At 44.4% G+C, this 23710-nt stretch overlaps 1 protein-coding gene across 1 annotated transcript in view; it reads left to right on the forward strand.

Moving 5' to 3' along the window:
* The window catches only part of DUSP22 (dual specificity phosphatase 22), a 53714-nt gene extending 40623 nt beyond the window's left edge, over window positions 1–13091 (forward strand). The window contains exons 7-8 of the mRNA XM_060244255.1: window positions 1422–1593; window positions 11012–13091. Coding sequence (XP_060100238.1) covers window positions 1422–1593; window positions 11012–11188 — 349 coding nt within the window. The 3' untranslated portion in view covers window positions 11189–13091. The remainder of the gene's footprint in view (window positions 1–1421; window positions 1594–11011) is intronic.
* The last annotated feature ends 10619 nt before the right edge of the window (window positions 13092–23710 follow it).

A 23710-nucleotide genomic window follows, 5' to 3' on the forward strand; every position in this document is an offset into this window, starting at 1 on the left:
AAAGCACCTTTAAAACCAGTGAATGCTAATGTTTTAAGCATGTTTTTAAAAGTTGGGTTTTTTTAAATCTTTAATTGTGTTTGTCTGTGCCCTTTATAAAGCTTATATCTCTGCTACCTGGCATTATATTTTATGACACACATGGTTTGGCCCAACAAGGTCTCATTTATTACAGATCCGTATTTATTGCAGATGCACTCATAACAAATGAGGTGACACCCCTGGTATAGTTGGCTAATGCTCTGTATTCTTGTTGCTTGTGGGGGGCACAGTGGGAGAACTTCTGGAGTTCTGGCCCCGCAGTCGGACATCCTGATGGCACCTGGTTTTTGGCCTCTTGTGTGACACAGAGTATTCGACTGGATGGGCCATTGGCCTGATCCATCACCGCTTCTCTTATGTTCCTATATGACAACTCTTACCAAAGCTGAGGGTGCTATCATGTCTGTTTAACAGATGGTAGGAAGAAAGGCGTAATAAGAATATGATGCACCCAGGACCTAAGTCCTGAGCAAAACTGTTTTTTGTTGTTTTAGCAGATTGACTAGGCCAAAATATAGAATTGATTTGAAATTTCTCGGCATGGTTGCGTTCTTTAATGTCATGTGATACTGATGCCTTTTTTCGTCCTGATGGTCTTTGTTGTGCTTCACTTGGTTTATCAGGCATTCCTTCTTCCCGTAGAATCCTGGGAAGTGTAGCTTTTTAAGAAGGGCAGCTTCATGAAACTACAATTTCCATCATGCTCTTTGTCTATCTCTCTAGTGCACTAGTTAGTCATGATGGTTGTAAAACTGACATACATTTATAGTGTGTGCCTGTAGAAAACAACCTGGGCAAGAAGTGACATTTTGACTAAATCTCAACAACTACTTTTCTGGCAAGCATAAGAACATAAGAGAAGCCATGTTAGATCAGGCCAATGGCCTATCCAGTCCAACACTCTGTGTCACACAGTGGCAAAAAAATTATATATATATATACACACACACACACACTGTGGCTAATAGCCACTGATGGACCTCTGCTCCATATTTTTATCTAAACCCCTCTTGAAGGTGGCTATGCTTGTGGCCGCCACCACCTCCTGTGGCAGTGAATTCCACGTTAATCACCCTTTAGGTGAAGAAGTACTTCCTTTTATCCGTTTTAACCTGTCTGCTCAGCAATTTCATCGAATGCTCACGAGTTCTTGTATTGTGAGAAAGGGAGAAAAGTATTTCTTTCTCTACTTTCTCCATCCCATGCATTATTATTGTAAGCACACTGTCCTGTTTCTAGAAGAACACCTTGTTTAGTCCTGAACTTAAAAATATTTTAGGAAATGCACCTTACTTTGAAAGCTGCTGATCCTGGTATTATGCCCCATGACTTATTTTGGTTTTATGTTTCTATCTGTTTGCATTCGGGCGGTGTTGTAGCCTTGCTGGTGTTTCCAGAAGTGCCACATTGGTTGTGGCCTACATTATGACTATCACCAACTTTGGCTGGGAGGATGCCTTGTCAGTGGTGCGCGCATCAAGATCATGTGCCAATCCTAACACTGGATTCCAGCGGCAGCTAGAGGAGTTTGAGAAAAACTGTGTTGCTCAGGTAAGTGAGAGACTCCCAAGCCCAACATGTAAGCCGTACTGTGAATTCCCACTTTTTGTTCTGCATTGAAATGGGGAGGATTACTGCACCAGGGAGGAAAACCTGCGGTTTGGCTGTCCAAGGGAACTTTCAACCATTTTAAAAGTGAGTTAGAACATTCAGAGAGCACCATGAATACTCAGTGAGAGAGGAACAGGTTGCCTATTATCATTCACTTAATCCAAAGGCCTTCTGGAACTGAAATGTTTGTAGTCTTCCCTAGAAGGTCTGCAGAAGGACCACCAGCCTCATCTCCAAGGGGGGGGGGGGAAGTTCCCGACTCTGTGGTCAGCAATTCCAGGAAGAGAGGCCCATTCATAGATCATGGAGTTTGTTGGGTTAATATGGGGGAGACAGCCTTTTGGGTACTGTGCAACTCTCAGCTCACATCAGCTTTCACACAGGCAACAATTCTCAGCCAGGCATAGAACAGATGCAGATCAAGGCCTGTAAGCATAGATGGAAAGGCTTAAGCTTTCCCAACCTGAAATGGCCCTGGGGAGACATTGATGGACCTCCTGAAGAAACTTAAATATAGTCCTCAGCAGAGCTTTTTTGGTAGAAAAAGCCCAACAGGAACTCATTTGAATATTAGACCACATCCCCTGATGTCACCATTGCTTCGCATAGGGCTTTTTGTAGAAAAAGCCCAGCAGGAACTCATTTACATATTAGGCCACACCCCCTGATGCCAAGCCAGCTGGAACTGTGTTCCTGTGGATTCCTGCTCAAAAAAATCCCTGGTCCTCAGTACACATAAGTTTCTACAGTGGGTCCAGTTGCCAACCTTCAGGTGGTGGTTGGAGATCTCCAATTATTATAACTCATTTCCAGACAACAGAGACCAGTTCGCCTGGAGAAAAAGGCCTCTTTAAAAGGTGGACTCTATGTTATTATACCCTGTTGAAGTCCTTCCCCTCCCCAAACCCAGCCCTCCTGAGGCTCCACCCCCAAAATCTCCAAGTGTTTCCCAACCTTGAGCTGGCAACCCTACCAGTGGGTCAGTAGTGGGGACAACAAGCAGGAAGGCAGGAAGACTTGATCTAAATTGGGTCCACGCATACCTGAGAATTAAGAAGTTGAAGAAGACTGCAGATTTATACCCCGCCCTTCTCTCTGAATCAGAGCAGCTTACAATGTACTATATCTTTCTCCCCCACAACAGACACCCTGTGAGGTGGGTGGGGCTGAGAGAGCTCTCCCAGAAGCTGCCCTTTCAAGGACAACTCCTGTGATAGCTATGGCTGACCCAAGGCCATTCCAGCAGCTGCATGTGAAGGAGTGGGGAATCAAACCTGGTTCTCCCAGATAAGAGTCCGCACACTTAACCACTACACCAAACTGGCTCTCGTTAAGTTCCCGGCATGAGACTCTCAGCACAGACCAATTGTCCATTTGTGAATTGTCCCTCAGCCAATATGCTGATTGTAAATCTGCAGAGAACCTGTTTATCCAGTTTTCTGAACTTTCTGACATTCGCTAAGAGGTATGTTACAAATGAAGCTATGCAGTGTTTTCCTCCTGTTTGACATATGAAGCTGCCTTATACTGAATCAGACCCTTGGTCCATCAAAGTCAGTATTGTCTTCTCAGACTGGCAGCGGCTCTCCAGGGTCTCCAGCTGAGGTTTTTCATACCTATTTGCCTGGACCCTTTTTTGGAGATGCCAGGGATTGAACCTGGGACCTTCTGCTTCCCAAGCAGATGCTCTACCACTGAGCCACCGTCCCTCACCTGACTGGCAGTGGCTCTCCAGGGTCTCAAGCTGAGGTTTTTCACACCTATTTGCCTGGACCCTTTTGTGGAGATGCCAGGGATTGAACCTGGGACCTTCTGCTTACCAAGCAGATGCTCTACCACTGAGCCACCGTCTCTCCTGTTGATCTTCACCTAGGTTTTTTGTGTTGCTTTCCCCCCATTTTCAAAGAAGTTTACATTCAATACTGTAAAGCACTATAAAAATAGTACCTAACTCTAAAACAGCAGCCTGTGAGCCTGTCAAAGCTTAGAAACTGCCTATGGCTTGTCCTTGGCTGAGAAACCACCAAGGAAGTCCAAGGTTGCTACGCAGAGGGAGGCAGTGACAAATCACCTCTACTCATCTTCTTTTGCCTTGAAAGCCCCATGACAGGTTGCCATATGTCATCTGTGACTTGCATTTGGGTGGTGTTGTAGCCTTGCTGGTGTTTCCAGAAGTGCCACATTGGTTGTGGCCTGCATTATGACTATGACCAACTTTGGCTGGGAGGATGCCTTGTCTACTGTGTGCACATCGAGACGGTGTGCCAATCTTAATACTGGATTACGGTTAAACATAAATCTAGTTGTGCCAAGATGCGGTTCGGTTGTTGAAAGATCTCATTTACTGTTTGTGAGGTCAGTAACCAGTGGTCTCTAACGAATCTCAGCAAATAATCTTTTAAATGGTCTTAAGTCCAGTTTGCGTTTCTCATTATCGTCTAGCTGGGCTAGTTCTTTTTTCGTCAGTTATAGCTGACGTTGAATTTGTCTAGTGGCCAAACAAAGAGGAGCCTATCCGTTGTGAGAGCTTTAAAGTCAAGTCTGATTTCAAATGAACACAAGTGTTTCTCCAATGAAGAGAAGTCCATAATCCAAGACTTCATTTTTTTAAGCTACCCAAGATAATGATGTTTTAGAAGTGAGGCAGTATCCTATGTAGCCAAAATTAGATAGCCTGATTAGTAAAACATTTGAACTTATAAATGTCAACAAAGAAACTTTTAACCCATGATTGCACACTTTGTTACCTTTGAACTAATTCGATTGAAGTGTTATGTATTTCTAAGACTGAAATGGTGGTTTCTTTTACAGTATTAGCTTTCCACTTCTCTGGCTTTATTTTAACTTTTTTTAAAAAATCATAACTGAAGCCACTAGTTCTCAGGAACAACCAAGTCATCCACCTTACTTGCCGTTCTTTCCAGTATCCCTTCACTTGCTAGAAATATAACTTTTAATATGTAGACTGTAAATATAATACATGTAGACTGTAGTGTGTAGACTGTAAATATAACCTGTAATGTCCAACGTTTTAAGATTTAATAAAGGGCTTTAAAAAAAAAGAAAAGCTGTGCTTGGCAAAAGCCCCAAGTGGCCCCGCCCACCTTCTAGAAACATCTGGTGGACACCACATTGGGGATTCCTGAGCTAGAATAACAGATCTCGGTTTGCTGTACCATGAACATACCAAATGCGGGAAATCCTATGATGGTCCGTGCTGCTGCTTCTTTCGTGGCAAAGCATAACTTGTCTGATCCACTGACTGGTTTGCCCTGCTCCTTACCAAAAATGAACTATAGTTTGTTGTTCAGACACAGACATGCTGCACAAGTGAAAAACTGATTCCTCACTAGCAGTTGCGCCGATTCCAGGCTTCTGCTTTTCCCGGCTCAAGCGATGAATTCGTCACCAGTTGCTGCTTGGGCACATTTTGATCAGTGGCTCCCTCCAGTTTCCCCCACAGCTTCCTGCTCTTGTTTTTTGGAGATCCAGAAGCTGCAAGGAAATTGGAGGTAGCCATGGATTAGTATGTGCCTGTGCAGTAACTGGTGGGGGAACTGATTGCTTGAGGAAAGCAGAAGCCCAGGGATGGAGCAACTGCTAGTGGGGAATTGGTCAAAGTCTTGGAGTAGATGGCTGTGCGCAAGTGAAGGAGGAAGCTTGGAGGTTCGCATTGTTCATTGACTTAATGCCACAAACGATGGCTTGTCAAATGCGTTTGAGGCAAAATGTTATCCGCATATAAATCTTTATCACAAAACAGGGGTGGCCAAACTTGTTTAATGTAAGAGCCACATAGAATAAACATCAGGTGTTTGACAGCCACAAGACATGAACATCAAATGTTTGAGAGCCGCAAGACAGGAGGGAAGGAAAATAGATGAGGGAGTGGAGGAGGGAGAGGTGGAAAGAAATTTAACTTTAAATGCATTTTTCCAAGCTGCTGGCTGGCTTGGCTTGGAGAAGTGATTTAAAGAGACAATGCCTTCTCCAAGCTGGCTCTTGGGAGCTTCAAGAGCCACACAATTTGTGTGAAAGAGCCACATGTGACTCCCCAGCCACAGTTTGGCCACTCCTGTCACAAAAGCTTAATATTTCCTGGCTTTATACAGAACTCGGGTAAATGGGAATATAACTGTCTTTACAGAATAGAACACGGAGGGACTTTCCAGTCTAGTCTCCTGCCTCCTTATTTTGAACCTTACAGTCATTTCAGGTCTGAGCCGAAAAGATTTAATTGTTCTATTATGCAAAAAAGCTTCACCGAGGTCACAGTGTGTGTCTGTATGCGTCTTTTTTAAAACTCCATGTAGGAGGAGAATCTCCCGCTTTCATAGATAGGAACAATACTAGCTTGCAAAAAAAAGATGTTCTAAGAAATGACAGCACTTCTGTAATTCTAGAGGTGATGTGTATCCTTTTTCTTCGGGTTGTGCCTTCACTGCAGGGAGCCTGGCTCTCCAACAGCTATTGGGTCTTATTCAGGGCTGGAATTCTAGCAGGAACTCCTTTGCATATTAAGCCACACACCCCTGATGTAGCCAGTCCTCCAAGAGCTTATGTCACCAATCGGGGGGGGTCTTACCAATTGCTGCCACCACTCTGGATTAAGGGTCTCCCTTGAGAAGGCCCAGAGTACCCTCCCAAGCCCTTCCAGACCTCCCTTAGCTTAGGCCAAATAATGGGCGTGAGGACCAGGCAGAGTGAACAACGGGAAAAAAAGGTTTATTTAAAGGTCAGTGCAATATAACAAGCATGGTGCATAAAACAGTAAAAGGGTGAAGGGAAAATAAACGAATGCCCTAATGCATCTATCTTACAGTCCCTGCTCTAATACCAACACTTACCCCCTTGGGTAAGGGTCTTTCCCCTGCTTCAAGCTCTCCAGGCTACAGCCTGCCTCCAGCTCAGCCTTCCAGGGAAAGAACACCCCCTTCCTGGGCTTGGCCCTTTTATCGTCTCTTCCCAGGCCCCACCCCTCTCTGGGCCAGTTTCCCTCCAAACCCAATCAGAGGGACAGAGGGGATCCTGGGAGATGTAGGCTTTCCCCAGTAACTCCTAGGTAGGCTTCCCTGGGGCTTGCAGGCCTCGCTAGGCCCAGGATCATGACAGCTTACAAGGCTCTTTTTTGTAAGCTCTTGGGAGGATTGGCCACATCAGGGTTGTGTGACCTAATATGCTAAGGAGCTTCTGCTAGAATTCCACCCCTGGTCTTACTGGTTTAAATGTGATACTTGTCAGCTCTGGGACTATCTTCAATACAAGCAGATCTCTCTCGTTGCAGAAAAGGTCAGCTTTATTGATAGACAGGAAACAGTAGCATGGAAGTTCCGTGTCAGATCCGGCTCACCTGCGGTTGACTAGATCTTTATACCCTTTCAGGGACATTACAGAGCCTGCCAAATGTATCAGTAAGAGTCCACAAAAAGCAATACAAAATATTTCTCACCAACCTCTTTGGTACCAGACAGTGAGCAGTTCAAACTGTCTCTGCAAGGAGATAAGGTGGCCTTGAGATGCAAGCGCCAGTTTCCTTCACAGGACAGAGCGACTACATATGATGTTACAAAGGAATAGCCAGGGGTGGGATTCTAGCAGGAGCTCCTTTGCATATTAGGCCACACACCCCTGATGTAGCCAACCCTCCAAGAGCTTACAAAAAAAGAACCTGGTAAGCTCTTGAAGGATTGGTTACATCAGGGGTGTGTGGCCTAATATGCAAAGGAGCTCCTGCTAGAATTCCACCCCTGGAATAGCTAAGCAAGTTCATGAGTACACACCCCTCCCAGATTCCCAGAGCAAGAGTACAATAATATCAAAGCATATGTAATACAGTACAGAGCAATAGGACAGTGGCAAGGTCCCTTGACAATACTCCCCCCACCCCAGGCCACCCCAGACCCTCACCTGGAGTATTGTGTTCAGTTTTGGGCACCACATTTTAAGAAAGATATAGAAAAGCTGGAACGGGTCCAGAGGAGAGCGATGAAGATGGTGAGGGGTCTGGAGACCAAGTCTCCAGTTTAGCTGGGCATGTTTAGCCTGGAGAGGAGGCAGCTGAGAGGTGATATGATCACCATCTTCAAGTACTTGAAGGGCTGTCATATTGAGGATGGTGTGGAATTGTTTTCTGTGGCCCCCAAAGGTAGGACCAGAACCAATGGGAAATTAAATCAAAAGAGTTTCCGGCCCAACATTAGGAAGAACGTCCTGACAGAGTGGTTTCTCAGTGGAACAGACTTCCTTGGGAGGTGGTGGGTTCACCTTCCTTGGAGGTTTTTAAACAGGCTAGATGGCCATCTGACAGGAATGAAGATCCTGTGAATTTAGGGGGAGGTATTTGTGAGTTTCCTGCATTGTGCAGGGGGTTGGACTAGATTAACCTGGACGTCCCTTAGTTGGCTCTATGATTCTATGACCCTCAATATACACTCACAGGAGCTTGCAAACATGATGTTTCATTGCGATGGGCATCTTCTGGATGAAGAAGACCATAGATTTATACCCCACCCTTCTCTCTGAATCAGAGTCTCCGAGCAGCTTACCAATCTCCTTTACCTTCTTCCCCCACAACAGATACCCTGTGAGGTAGGTGGGACTGAGAGAGCTCTCACAGAAGCTGCCCTTTCAAAGACAGCTCTGTGAGAGCTAGGACTGACCCAAGGCCATTCCAGCAGCTGCAAGTGGAGGAGTGGGGAATCAAACCCGGTTCTCCCAGATAAGAGTCCACACGCTTAACCACTACACCAAACTGTTCGTAGCGTCGCCAATGATGAGATGAAGCATTTCCTTTCTTGCGGGTGTTGTGGCGTTGTAACTGGTTTTTTAGTAGCGATTTCTCGGGTGCTGGTGGTGGGAAGTGCCCTCAAGTCACAGCTGATTTATGTAAGGTTTCCAAGACAAGAGACGCTCCAGAGTGGATTGCCATCGCCTCTGTGTCATGACCCTGGTATTCCTTGGTGGTCTCCCATCCAAATAATTGCCAGGGCTGACCCTGCTTAGCTTCCGAGATCCGGCAAGATCAGTCTAGCCTGGGCTATCCAGGTCAGGGCATTCTCTGGGCAGGGCTTTCTCTTGTAGCAGGAGCTCCTTTGCATATTAGGCCACACACCCCTGATGTAGCCAATCCTCCAGGAGCTTACAGGGCTCTTCTTACAGGGCCTACTGAAAGCTCCAGGAGGATTGGCTACATCAGGGGGGTGCAGGCTTGTAGCCAGAAAATTTTAGGTGGGGGAGCCCAGGGGATAAAATTTTAGGTGGAGGGGCCCTGGAGCCCAAAATGACATCACACACTTTAAAAATAAATTTAAAAGGAGAGAGGCGGCGGCAGCAAGGGCAGCAAGAGCAACGGGGAGAGTGGGGGGCAGCTACAACAGGGTGGCGGGGGAGGCAAAAATGGGGCAGGGAGAGCGGGGGAGGTGAAAGGTGGCGGGGAGAGCAGGGAAGGCAAAAACAGGTGGCGGGGAGAGTGGCAGCAGCGAGAGCGGTGGGGAAAGGAGGGGCCATACAAGTGGAAGGGAGATTTGGGTGGAGTGGCTGGGCCCCCCTAAGCCCCACCGTAGCTACGGGCCGGGGTGTGTGTGGCCTAATATGCAAAGGAGTTCCTGCTACAAAAAAAGCCCTGTCTCTGGGATAACCATTGCTTATCTCTGTCTCTTGAGCTCTCGTGTAGCCTTCAGAATGTAAAATAAATGCAGCTTTGCGTCTTGTTCAGTGCTGGAGAAAGAGATGAGAACCCCAGATTCAAATCCCCCGTCTGCCGCGGAAGGGCACTGGTTGACCTTGGGCCACTCTCCATCTCAGCTTCACAGGGTTGTAGGGATGAAGATAAAATGGAGGAGGGAGAGGATGGTGTTTCAAGCCACTGCAGGGGAAAAGCGGGGCACAGTGTCTAAATAAAGAAATATTGCTCACATCAGACTCACGTCATAGGGTATAGCCATCTTGTGTTTAATTAATGTTGTGAATTGTATTCGTCTCATGATTTTAGGATTTTAACGGATGAATGTATATGTTTTTATGTTGTTACCCACCCTGAGCCTGCCTTGGGTAGGGTGTAAATCCCATCAATCAATCATTAAAATACTTACGATGTTAATAAATCATACAGCAACGTAACATAGCAGTGCTCAGGGTGGCCTGGTGCTGCCTCTTGTCCAGATGCAGTTTTGGAAGCAAAAATAGCAGCTGCTTTTGTCTGCAGCTTGAGCCTTCAAATAGCTTTCCAAAGGCCAAAAGGAACGGCTGCAACCGACAGACAGACAGACAGACACCCTCTTTTAGAGCTAAGGTTGCCAGCTGTGGGTGAGGAAATCCCTGGAGATTTTAGGGGTGGAGCCTGGGGAGGACAGGGTTTGGGGAGGGGCCCAGTGTTCCCTCTAAGCTGAGTGAGCATGAGCTAGCTCACAGTTTTTTAGCCTCCAGCTCACACATTTTTGTCTTAGCTCAGGAAGGTTGATCCCAGAGCACGATAATTTATGCAGGAGCTCACAACTTTAATGCCAGTAGCTCACAAAGTAGAATTTTTACTCACAAGAGGGAACATTGGAGGGGGCTAAAAAGACCCAAACCAGTGATATATTAAGAGGTGGGGCATGTCACATTGCCCCAATCCCAAGCAAAATTTCAAAAGTTAGGTAAAATATACGGTAAGTTCCAAACTCAGGGGTGTCAAACTCATTTGTTATGAGGGCCGGATCTGACATAAATGAGACCTTGTCAGGCTGGGCCACGTGTGCCATAAAATGTATTGCCAGGTAGCAGAGATATAAACTTTATAAAGGGCACATACTAACACATTTAAAGATTTTTAAAAACTTGCTTAAACCATTAGCAGTCTTGCAATATTTTGTTCATTTAACAGCCTCTGATAACTGACACCTCTTGCTCTGAATTATTGCATCAAAATCTGGAGGCAATGTTTGTGCTGTAGCAATCTTGAGTATGCTGTTCAGGTGTTTGTTCACATGTGTATCTGTAACTTGCAAATCTACTTTTGATTTATTGACATTAATTACAGAAATCTCATGGTCAATGAGATTTGAGCCTAAGACCCAAGGGAGCAGATGAAATGGCTGGACATTATGAGCTTTTGTACATAAGTTCCTTTGTGTGCTGGTCAGCCAATGGAGAAAACAGAGGCTTTGCTCTGCAGCTCCTGTGCAATTGAGCAAGCTTGGCAAAGCAAGCTGTGATGCACAAAGAAGCAAGACAGAGAGAAGGAAGCAGATGACAATGAGTTTCTCACAGGCCTGATAGGAGCCCTCTGGGGGCCTGATCTGACCTTCGGCCACAGGTTTGACACCCCTGATCCTGTTTCTGCCACTTATGTTGATATCTTTGTTTTCATTCCTTCCAGCATAGAGAGTGGCTCAGAGCGGAGTATGGCGACCCCTCTTTGCAAGATGAACAAGAGGCAAAGGAGCTCCTGCAGAAGTACAAAGCACATGCAGCTGCGCAGCTGAATCCCCCGGGAAGGCAGTGGGACAGTAACTTTTCATCAGTGGCCTCCTTGTCGATGACAGCTCCTCAGTAGAGCCAATCAGTGATTCACCCTATCTGTGAAAACACAAATCTGTACACTAAAAAAAAGTTGCATTTGCTAGGCAGGGCAACTTGCTCTCATTTTCTCCTGAAACTGCACAAAAAAAGAGAGAGAGAGGACTTGCTGGTTGTACATAATCTGTCCATCTTGGAGTGCCTCAATTCCCTGAGGAGCAGGTCTCCAGAATCTTCCCTATGATAGCATGGCAGTATCAGATGCACAATTTCCATTGGCTGCGTTATGCAGGTATCGGAGCCATTCTTTCTTGGCAGTTTACCCTTTCATATCCTTCCAGTGGATGGGCAAAGACCATGCCAGTTTCCACCCGCAGAGATGCCAAATAATTTTCTAGGTCTCCCTCTTTAGGCTGCCCACGTAGCCAGGAGTTTTGCACAAGTGCACTTTTATGTCAAAGCTTCCGATTCTTCATTTGGAATTGACTGGCCTAAAGAAGGGAAATGGGCAGGGAGGAAATGTTATGCCCATTTGGCAGTTTCACCACTGCCCAAAACAGAGACGCATATATAAAGACACAACCCCAAGGTTATAGTGACTGAAATTATTATGAAATATACAAGTTATGCAATAATAGTAATAAAGCTGAAGACAAACATCGTTGCATACAAAAACATTCACAATTTCATCAAAGCTAACATAGTACAGTTCAAAAACCCATATACATCATATGTTGTAAAGTCCCAACAGGGAGGTCTTTAAAAATTCAAAAATTATTCCAGCAAGGGACGCTCCACCGAGAATATTTTCATACAAAAAGGCTTCATTTTGAGCTAATGCCAGTTTGAAATCTGTGATGGATGGAATTCTAGCAGGAGCTCCTTTGCATATTAGGCCACACCCCCCCCGATGTAGCCAATCCTCCAAGAGCTTACAAGGCTCTTTTTTGTAAGCTCTTGGAGGATTGGCTACATCAGGGGTGTGTGTGGCCTAATATGCAAAGGAGCTCCCGCTAGAATTCCAGCCCTGGTGACAGAGACTTGGGTCCGGAGTAAGCGTGTCTTAAGAGTTTTGTTTAATACTCTTGACTATTGTGGAACTTTGGAAGAACGGTTGAAATATTGTTCATTTAAACCTTTTTTATATGAAAATGTACTAGGTGGAGCATCCCTTGCTGGAAGAATGTTCAAAGCAGGAGTATCAAGTCGACTTCCTGTCCATTGGGACTCTACAACATATGATCTATATGGGTTTTTGAACGGTACTATGTTAGCTTGGATGAACTTGTGAATGTTTTTGTATGCAACGATGTTTGTCTTCACCTTTGTTACTATCATTGCCAAACTTGTATAATATATTCCATAGTAATTTTGGTCGCTATAACCTTGGGGTTGTGTCTTTATATACTCTCTTGAGTGACCTCTCTCGCTATCAAAACAGAGAGGCAGCTGTGCAGTATCGAAGGTAGTCAAGTCTCTTCAGCAGAGGGAAATTCTGCAGCCCGGTCAAAAAGCAAAAGCTCTGGCTATGCTCACCCATATCTTCTGCTTGAAGTATCCCTCCTTTGGATCCCGACTGAAGTCAGTATACAGCTCATACAGTTGTACATTTTCACTGTGTTCTAATGTAAAACAAAAGTATTAACAGGGAGTTTTGTCAGCATCTGTTATCCTGGCTTTAGGCTTCCAAAGTAGTTCACTTTGAATTATTTTCTCAGGAGGGGTCTGAAAGAATATTGCAGATGTATATATTTAAAGATTAAAGCAGATTTATAATGGATATTGTACTACAATTAAAGTGACTTGTTCTCATTGCTGCCAGTACTACTGAACAAAGTTTCTTTGTATATTAATTGTCCTGAGGAAGATTCACTTTTCCTTGCCTTTTCCAATGGGATATATTCAATAAAAACTGCATATGTTTTGATAAATCAAAAAAACCAAGTGTTAATGATGCGTTATTTTTTTTTACATAAAAGCATTGGTGACTAGTGTATAACGTAGGATAATCTAAAGCCCATTGTAGGATAATCTAAAGCTCCAGTGTATAATGTAGGATAATCTAAAACCCATGGCTTGGATCTTGCACGGGCCCATTTTCTGAAATCGGAAAGCACCTTTGAAACAGCTACATACAATGTGGGTGTTGTTGATATTGTTGTGTTTTCTGCTTCTCATACTGTAAGTTTTGATTCTTCACTGGCATGAGAGGAAAGTTAGAGTCCAATGGCACCTTTTAAGGCCACCAAATTTTTATGCAGGGGGTAAGCTTTCTGTGCACGCAATGTGCGTGCACAGAAAGCTTATACCCTGAATAAAAATTTGGTGGTCTTAAAGGTGCCATTGGACTCTAACTTTGTTTTGTTGCTTCATATCAACATGGATCTATCTGATATGGGAGGAATTAGCGATATTGGCCTAAGTATACTCCCACACACCAACCTTGCTCTTCAGACAGCTTTCTTCTTGTAAGACCCTCTCACAGGCTGTTTTTGAGGTGGGCCCAAACCTTTGGCATGGCTTCTCAAAATGTAGGTTCTAATTCTTCACTATTATGGGAGGAATAAGAAATACTGGGCCATGTTATACTCTTACTGGGCCAGCTATGCTCTTCAGACAGGTTTCTTCTCGCAATGCCCTCTCACAGGCTTTTTCTGAGGTAGGCCCAATCCTTTGGCATGACTTGTCAAAATGTAGGTTCTAATTCTTCACTAGTATGGGAGGAGTTAAAAATACTGGACAACGTTACACTCCTGCACACCAGCTATGCTCTTCAGACAGCTGTCTTCTTGAAATTCCCTCTCACGGGTCTTTTTCTGAGGTATGCCCAAACCCTTGGCACGACATACCAGAATGGGTGTGGCAGGGCACCTTCACTCACTGCATGGTTTTATTCCAGAGGACATTTGATTTAGTGCAGTGATTTTGCTGCATGCTAATTTGCATGTTGCTCTTATCCCATTAGCAAACAATTACATTATGTTTGTGTCCTTCCAGCTTATTTTGTTAGCCGCATGAAGCCTAAGGGGAGAAGAAAGGATATAAATACCATATAAATAGTGGGGGGGGGGGGGGCGGGAATCCAGAAGCCCACATAGTAAAACAGTGTGAGAAAAACACTTGATGATTCAAACAAGAGTCAGGGTGACGAGTCATTCAAGATGTGTAGATGTCTTTGGTTGCCTTTCTTGAATGTAATTTCAAAGAATGTGATGGGAAAAGAAAAGTGACAGTCACTGGCCACTTAAGGCCTACGCTCAAAAATTCCAGAGGCCTTCCCCGTCTCGATTTTCTCAGTAACGACAGCTCTTGGCTGGCTTGCTTCGTGTTTGTGATTTAAAATATTTTGCTCAGGTTTAAGCTGACAATGTGGGATCCATAAGCTGATGAATAAGAATCACATGGGCCTCTGTCTGTGGAAAATGCAAGGTAAAGGGAATATATTTTTCTTCCACTTTTTGAGAGTCTCTGGTTTCTGTCTAAACTGGTGCTCAGAGAACTGGATGTGACTTATTTAAAGTGTACACAGATTGTAAACTTTGTGTCTAAAAGTGCCGCCCTAGCCCAAGTTGCGCCCTTCTAAGCCTGACTTAGAAAGGTGTAATTCTGCTTAGGATGGCAATGTTAAAACTGGATGCTGCAGATACCTTACTTGCCGTTGTGCTCTTTAGAATCCTTGCCTTTGGATGTCACTGTCTTTGGAGACTAGCCTTAGTATCTGAGTGAAACGGGGCCTTTTTGGTTTTGGCACCTTCCCTGTAGAAAGTGCCAAGGGATCTAAACTGGTTGAAATGTAAACCTTTTGTCTCCTGTTATGAAAACGGACTTGAGTTTGACCTGGTGGTGCCAGTGAGATTGTGTCCATTTTAAAGTTGCCCCCGAACTTACAGTACAATTCTAAATAAGCTTTCCTCCAGTGATCTCAGTGGGACTTACCGGTACTCCAGGGTAAATGTCCTTAAGATGGCAGCCTTAATTATTCTGTTAAAGCAGTGGCACATTTTTTTTGCAAAAGAAAGTTTTGAGTCCAGTGGCGCCTTTAAGACCAACCAAGTTTTATTCCTGATATAGGCTTTCGTGTACAAGCCCCGTGGTGCAGAGTGGTGAAGCTGCAGTACTGCAGTCCAAGCTCTCTGCTCATGACCTAAGTTCGATCCTGGTGGAAGCTGAGTTCAGGTAGCCGGCTCAAGGTTGACTCAACCTTCCATCCTTCCGAAGTCGGTAAAATGAGTACTCAGCTTGCTGGGGGGGGGGGGGGGGGAGTGTAGATGACTGGGGAAGGCAATGGCAAACGACCCCATAAAAAAGCCTGCTGTGAAAATGTCATGATGCAATGTCACCCCAGAGTCAAAAACGACTAGTGCTTGCACAGGAGACTACCTTTAACCTTAAGCTTTTGTGTGCAGGCACCCTTCTTAAGATACACGCACACAATACATGAATGCACACAGAATTTATACCAGGAATAAAATTTTTGTTGGACTTAAAGGCTCCACTGGACTCAAATTTTGTTCTGCTGCTTCAGACCAACACAGCTAGTTTTAACCTTATTTAAAAGGTAAAGGTAGTCCCCTGTGCAAGCACCAGTCGTTTCCGACTCTGGGGTGACGTTGCTTTCACAACGTTTTCACGGCAGACTTTTTACGGGGTGGTTTGCCATTGCCTTCCCCAGTCATCTACATCCGCCCCCCCCCTCCCAGCAAGCTGGGGACTCATTTTACTGACCTTGGAAGGATGGAAGGCTGAGCCAACCTGGAGCCGGCTACCTGAACCAGCTTCTGCTGGGATCGAACTCAGGTTGTGAGCAGAGGGCTCCGACTGCAGTACTGCAGCTTTACCACTCTGCACCACGGGGCTTGTATTGCTGCCTTATTACAAGCTTGTTATTACACAATTGCTGTGAAACACAACTCACTGCCAGCACCTGACCAGCGCCTGCTATTGCAGGGAGCAATCCAGCTTCCATAGATCTGTGAAAGCAAGGTGTGGGATGCTGTTTTCTTTTCAGTGAAAGCTTGCGAAGGCCCCCTAGTGGCTACTTCTGTTTTTTAGTCAGCAGCCTCTTCTGTACAACAGTCACAAAGGAGAAGACAGCTCAAGAATGTGTTGTTCTGCTTTCCTTCACAAAAGGCCTTTGCTGTAACCCAAGGCCATTGCGATTGGACCGAACGTTCAAGTATTAGTGGCCCATAACATTTTTTTTTACTTCTTATTCTTTTATTGAAGAACCACATGCAACCGATTAAATTATCGTATATCAGGGGAGGCCAATGGCTGGGGCTGATGGGATTTGTAGGGAAAAAACATCTGGAGAGCTACCATTGGCCACCCCTGTCGTATATAACCAAGGAAACAGCCTACATTATATCTTAGGAGCCCTGTGGCACAGAGTAGTAAGCTCTGCAGTCCAAGCTCTGCTCATGACCTGAGTTTGATCCTGGTGGAAGCTGGGTTCAGGCAGCCGGCTCCAGGTTGATTCAGCCTTCCCGCTTGCTGGGGGGAAAGTGTAGCTGACTGGGGAAGGCACCCCATAAAAGCTCTGCTATGAAAACGTTGTGAAAGCAATGTCACCCCAGAGTCAAAAATGACTGGTGCTTGCACAGAGGACTACCTTTACCTTTACCTTACATTATATATATATATACACGAACTTCAAATAATATTTACATTATTACAACACCTATAAAATATATAACTTATTTTTCTGTACTTATGAAATGTTAACTGTTCTGTTCTTCAAAATTAGCATATTTTATATGGTCTTATATTTAAACTATATTCTCCCCCCCCCTTACTTTTCAAAACTATCATTAATTATGCTTTAAAACAAACAGCAATAGTTGGTTTCCCAAGTTCTTGAAATCTGAAAGTCTTCTGTCTTCTTGCTTTAGTCTGATAATACAGCTGATTAACTGATAAGATATATATACATTAGAAACATGGAAACTGTTTAGGTCTAGGGAAGAAACTTCTGCCCCACCCATGGACCTACAATATGGGAGCACATACCTGTCTGCAGCCCACACCTCCTGACTCTTTAAGCTATACATATTTCCAAAGTATTAAGTATACAACTTGCTATTTACAGGCCCATAACATTCAATAAACTTTCAAAATGACAACTGAATCTTAAAATAGAATTTTACCTCCAGAGCACATAATATCTCTAATAACGTTAAATTAAATCAAGATAGATCAAGATGGGTAGCAATGTTAGGCTACTGTAGGCGCCATAGCTGGTCAGGCAGCCCTAGTCAGGCCAGCTTGAGCAATTTTTACAATCCATTATTTCAGTTACTTTTTCCTGGCTTTCTGAATGAAAACAAGCAAGGTGGCTAACAATCATAAAAAAGTATTAAAATGCAACCTGCCCCCAGTTTGGTGTAGTGGTTAAGTCCGCGGACTCTTATCTGGGAGAACCAGGTTTGATTCCCCACTCCTCCACTTGCAGCTGCTGGAATGGCCTTGGGTCAACCATAGCTCTGGCAGAGGTTGTCCTTGAAAGGGCAGCTTGTGGAAGAGCCCTCTCAGCCCCACCCACCTCACAGGGTGTCTGTTGTGGGGGAGGAAGGTAAAGGAGATTGTGAGCCGCTCTGAGTGGAGGGCGGAATATAAATTCAATTTTTTCTTCCCTCATGAAACCACAATACAAAATTTTGTAGTAATTTAGTGGAAATTCAAGAAATCAATCAAATGTACCCTAGAAAGGCAAATGCAATCTGTTTTTGTGGCTGTAGCAGTAGAAAAGAGCACAGGTCCAGGGGCACCAGAAATATGTGGTGGGGTAGTAGAAGATTTCGAGAATCATTGCTTGCAGTGCGTACCCTGTCACAAAGTGCTATTGGACTCTCGTTCTTTTCTAACATTAAGGTTAGTTTATGCAGATTATTCACACCAAATGTGTATTTGATAGCTTATTTATTTTTAAATACTTTATACCCAGCTTTTCTCCTCAGTAGGACACAAAGGGGCTTTCAACATTGTTTTCCTTTCCTCCATTTTATCCTGCCACCAAACCCTATAAGAGCAGTTACGCTGAGAGAGAAAGACTAGCCCAAGATCACCCAGTAAGTAACCTTCCGTGGCAGAATGAGAATTCAAACCTGGGTCTCCCAGATCCTAATTTGATGCTCTAACCATCACACTAAGATGGGCCAGGAGGAATTCTACAGTGGCAGCAGCATGTCATGCGAAGCTCCACAAAGCACCTGCAAACGGTACCTATGTATCGTAAAAAACAACTTTTTAACAATTTCAGATCTCAAAGAAAACCAGCACACTGTGGGGTTTCGGAGCAGGGAATTTTGCCATGTGAGTCACGGCTCTCTTGAAATTGGAATTGTCACCACAGGGGTCTTGAAATCAATTGGTTCACTTCAGGGCTTTTTTTGTAGCACTATCTCCTTTGCATATTAGGCCACACACTCCTGATGTAGCCAATCCTCCAAGAGATTACAGGGCTCTTATTTCAGGGTCTACTGTAAGCTCTTGGAGGATTCGCTACATCAGGAATGTGTGGCCTAATATGCAAAGGAGTTCCTGCTACAAAAAAAGTCCCGCAGTTTGGTGACATATGAATATTTCCCACATAACAGACACCAACAATTGTTGATGGTGGCTTGGAGTCAAAGACCTGTTAGACCACAGGTGCAAACCTTGCCCATTTGTTAAAGAATTCAGGTCCAGCATTGTTTAAAAAATTCAAAGTCATATTAGGGCTATAATGGGGTCTTGGTCCATTATGGAGTGTCTCAGGACACCTTTGAAATGTACTCTGTGAGGATCTCCAGCTCTCTCTGGCCACAACAAGAAGGACAGGAGTTGCTGTGTGACGGAAGGGTACCTTTTCTTTTCCTTTTCCACAGGGCTTTTTTTTTTGTATCAGGAACTCTTTTGCATATTAGGCCACACCCCTCTGATGTAGCCAATCCTCCTGCAGCTTACAGTAGGCCCTGTAAAAAGAGCTCTGTAAGCTCTTGGAGGATTGGCTACATCAGGGGTGTGTGGCCTAATATGCAAAGGAGTCCCTGCTACAAAAAAAAGCCCTGCTTTTCTGTAATATATTGTGTATGTGTCAAGTGCTGTCAAGTCGCTTCCGATTTATGATGACTCAAATGTCCTATTGATAACATCCTTGCTTAGGCCTTACAAATTTGAGTTCTGTGGGTTCCTTGATTGAGTCAACCCACCTCTTTTCCTGCTGCCTTCAACTTTTCCTAGCATTAGTGTCTTTTCCAGTGACTCTTATCTTCTCAGAATGTGACCAAAGTACCACAGCTTCACTTTCGGCACTTCAGCTTCTGGGGAGAGTTCAGGCTTCTTGATCTAGAACCCACTGGTTTATCTTTTCAGAGGTCCGCGGTATCCGTAAAACTCTCTTCAGCACCACATTTGAAAAGAATCAACGTCGTTCCTGTCAGCTTTTTTCATTGTTCAGCTTTCACACCCACACACAGTACTGGGGACAGGGACAGGCATGCCATTAGGCAAACTAGGCGATTGGCCAGGATGTCGGCCTTCTGGGGGGTACCGAACTGGGTGCCCCCCATGTGGCTTGGTGAGGATATCAATGTGGGTGGGCACCAGAAGTTAGCCTGGTCTAGGGTGCCAGATAGTCTACGGCCGGCTCTGACTGGGGGGTGCTATGCCCTGAATTAATTTGACCTTGGCCAACAGTGGCACATCCTTACCCTTAAAAATCCTTAATAAATTAGTGCCAAAAAGTAAGCATCAGACTTGTGTTGCCTTTTGCAAAGTTACCTCAGGAGACTTTTTTGCCAGTCTCATGTAGGTAGGCAGAGACTCATTCAAGACATTTTTATCATACACTTCCTCCAAGGAGCTCTGGAAAATCACCATGTTTCTCCTCTCTTCCATTTTTATCCTCCAAACAACCCAGTGGAGTAGGTTTTTATGAGAGCAAGGGAATAGTCCAAAGACACCTAGTGTATCCACTAGTCAATAAGAATATGAACAGGGCTTTTTTTGTGGCAGGAATTCTTTGCATATTAGGCCACACCCTCCCTGATGTAGCCAATCCTCCTGGAGTTTACAGGGCTCTTAGTACAGGGCCTACTGTAAGCTCTGGGAGGATTGGCTACATCAGGAGGGGTGTGTCCTAATATGCAAAGGAGTTCCTATTAAAATAAAAAACAAAACCCTGAATATGAACTTGCCTCTTCCCAAGTGAAATCCGGCATCTTACTTAGTATGCTGACCTGCCTGTTTTATTTTAAAGACTAGAGAACCTGATAAATTCAGAAGAAGAAAACTGGAGTCCTGGTGCGCTCAGAACCTCCTTTAGTTCTGACGTAGGCACGTTTCCCATTTGGATTTCCTGAGCACATTCAGACTTCCACATCTGTTACTTGGCAGCAACTCATCGTCATCCCGACTTGCCTCGGATTGATCTCGCTGCAATTTGACCCCAGAGAAAGTCCGGTCCTTCCTGCTTGGTTCGGCATACAATTGGGTTATTTCTGACTGAACGGCTCATCCGCGATGCAGCCGGTTTGCACTTCCCTCAAACTGCGACCATTTCTGGCGCCATTATTAACAGACGAATTCTGACCACATAACCGTTTAGCAGAGTTTTGCATTTTTCCTGTCAATACGGGCTACACGGGAGCCGAATCTTTCTTTTTTTAGAGGAACTGGAATATAATATCCCCATTATGTGGGATCGCCATGTGTCAATGTAAAGTCCCGCTTCTCCCTGAAAGCAGTTCTCTGCTGATCCGATCGGCAGTTTGAATGCGTCTGGCTAGGCTTCTCTCCCCCCTCCCCTCACAAGGATCCCTTCCCACAACAGCTGTTTTCCAACTGCACGAAATGCATCACAACTACCTCGGGCTTTTTTTTTTCTTCAAACACATGCACTGAAATTGTCATTCTCCAGGAAACGCTCCGACTCCCCCCCCCCCACACTCTCTTCCAAAAGTGTAACTGCATCCTTCAGCTCACCCTGTAATAAAAGAGCATCGTCCAGATTCGACTCTCTCTCTTTTTAAAACGGTTTTAGAAAGGGCTGCTTTTCTTTTTTTGGAAAGCGATCCATCATCAACAATAACACTAATAACGGGAGGGGGAGAAGGGTTGCAGGAGGCATGGAAAGCAAGAAAGCCCTCCTTGCTGCCTGAGGCCGAACCCAAGTCCTTTTTCCTTGCCATCCATCTACAAATGTCTTGAGTTCTAGAGCAACCATATCGACAAGGAGACTGCAACCCCCCCCCCCCCCCGCGGGAGGAGTGTGGGGTGTGTATGTGTGCGCGCGCATCAGGGAGGGAGGGAAGAAAAAGGCAATCAGGATCGCTTCATTCCACCCCCCTCCAAGTGCGTGTGCGTGTTTGCTTCTCTCTCCGCTCCAGGTTTTGCCGGAACTTGTTATTTCAAGCACATGCCCGCAGGAAGAAGCGATACAGGCCTGCGATGTCTGATCATTCAAATACGGGACAAGTGCGGGACCACTCTTATTCGGGAGTGGTCGTCTGATCAGAAATGTGCCAATTCAAAACTGGGCGGTTCAAATTGGAGCGTGATGCGTCCGCTTTTAGTGTAATGTCTGACCGCACCCCAGTGGCACCTTTAAGGCCAACAAAGTTTAATTCTTGGTATAAGCTTTTGTGCGTACACACACTTCTGAAGTGTGCGTACACACAAAAGTTTATACCCAGAATTATTGTTAGTCTTAGAGGTGCCACTGGACTCAAACTTTGTTCTGTTGCTTCAGACCAATACGGTTACCCACCAGCAAGTTTTACTTGCATAAAATAGGAATTTCAACCAGTGTAATGTGATGTAAAGATGGCAGACAAGGACCAAAAAAGACCCAGCTTCAGATTTCTAACCAATGAAGATCGCTGGATGATGCTGAGTTAGTTAATCAACCTACCCACCTCAAAAAGTTGTTGTGAGGGAAAAATTGAGGACAAAAGAACTGCCATATATACTGCTGTGAGCTCCCTGGATAAAAACTGGGATAAAAGTGAAATAGACGGGATTCAACCACCATAAACTGGATGTCTCATATATGTCAGTCTAGGATGCAATTCAGTTCCCCACTCTGCTATTGAATCATACTGAATGACCTTGGGCCAGTCACTCTCTCTCTCTCAGCCTAACCTGCCTCACAGGGTAGTTGCTGTTCTGAGGAGAAAATGGAGGGAGGGAGGAAGAGATGATATCTGAAGGCACTTTGAGTCACCTTTCAGGGGAAAAAAGGGGTATGTCAAATTAAAATTAATGGTTGACTGACTGATCATAGATTCCCTGTTTCTCAGTGCTCGAGGTAATTTTTTTTCCTACCCATTCTGCCTCAATTATATTTTTTGCCATGTCTATGCACCACTATTTTTATTGGTCTCTGCTTGGTAGTAAGCATAAAACCCCAATAAACACAGTTTTTAAAAAGAGATGGCAGAAGGCATTCAGCCATGTTAGTCGCTCAGTCTTTCGAGTATCCTTCCTGTTCACGCTGAGCAGCCAGGCGTTCAGAGACATTTTCCTTCAATAAATGACCCCCTTTGCAGGGGGAACTAAAGAACTACAGTTAAGATTCTATCAGCTGTCAACAGTCGTTGCAGCTGCTTGTCAATTTTTTCTTTAAAAAAAAAACCTTATGGGTCAGCATCAACTGTGAGACAAAATTAAACAATATTTTTTTTTCAGATTGCTATTTTCAAAGATTTTTATTTTTGTTTTATAGGATACCGAAATGAAAAGAGGAAAAGGGGAAAGATAAATGGGAAAATAACAAAAGACATGTATACATAAAAGTCCACCTCATCTACAATTTCTAAGCAGCTTGTACTTAAACCTAACAGCCAGTTTGGTGTAGTGGTTAAGTGTGCGGACTCTTATCTGGGATAACCGCGTTTGATTCCCCACTCCTCCACTTGCACCTGTTGGAATGGCCTTGGGTTAGCCATAGCTATTGCAGAACGTGCCCTTGAAAGGGCAGCTGCTGTGAGAGCCCTCTCAGCCCCACCCACCTCACAGGGTGTCTGTTGTGGGGGGAGAAGACATAGGAGATTGTAAGCCGCTCTGAGTCTCTGATTCAGGGAGAAGGGCGAGGTATAAATCTGCAATTCTTCTTTTTCTAACAATACTTTAAATTAAGGTTTTCATATCAACACCTAACACATTAATTTCTTTTAAACACTGTTATTCCTTTAATTATTATCACAATTTTCTTCTACCATTGCTATTTATCCTCTAATCCAGCATTCATTGACTGTTTAAATTTGAACATCTTTTTAAAAAGGAACACCAATAAACAAAATACATTCATTTATACAAACAGACATCCATATCAAATTTACATCTCTTATATATGAAAAATGTTATTTCAGAAAATAATCATGGAATAATGAAATTGCTCTCATTACTTTCATATTTAAGACCAACAAAGTTTAATTCTGGGTATTTGGACGGGGGTGGCCAAACTTCCTTAACATAAGAGTCTTTGAGCTTCTCTTGTGTCACTTATGTTTATGTTTGATGAAAAAGAAAATGGAGAAGTATTTGGAATGTGAATGAGCATTGTGGACGGCATAAGTTT

The sequence above is a fragment of the Heteronotia binoei genome, chromosome 7 (assembly GCF_032191835.1).
Source record: "Heteronotia binoei isolate CCM8104 ecotype False Entrance Well chromosome 7, APGP_CSIRO_Hbin_v1, whole genome shotgun sequence".
Lineage (NCBI taxonomy): Eukaryota > Metazoa > Chordata > Lepidosauria > Squamata > Gekkonidae > Heteronotia > Heteronotia binoei.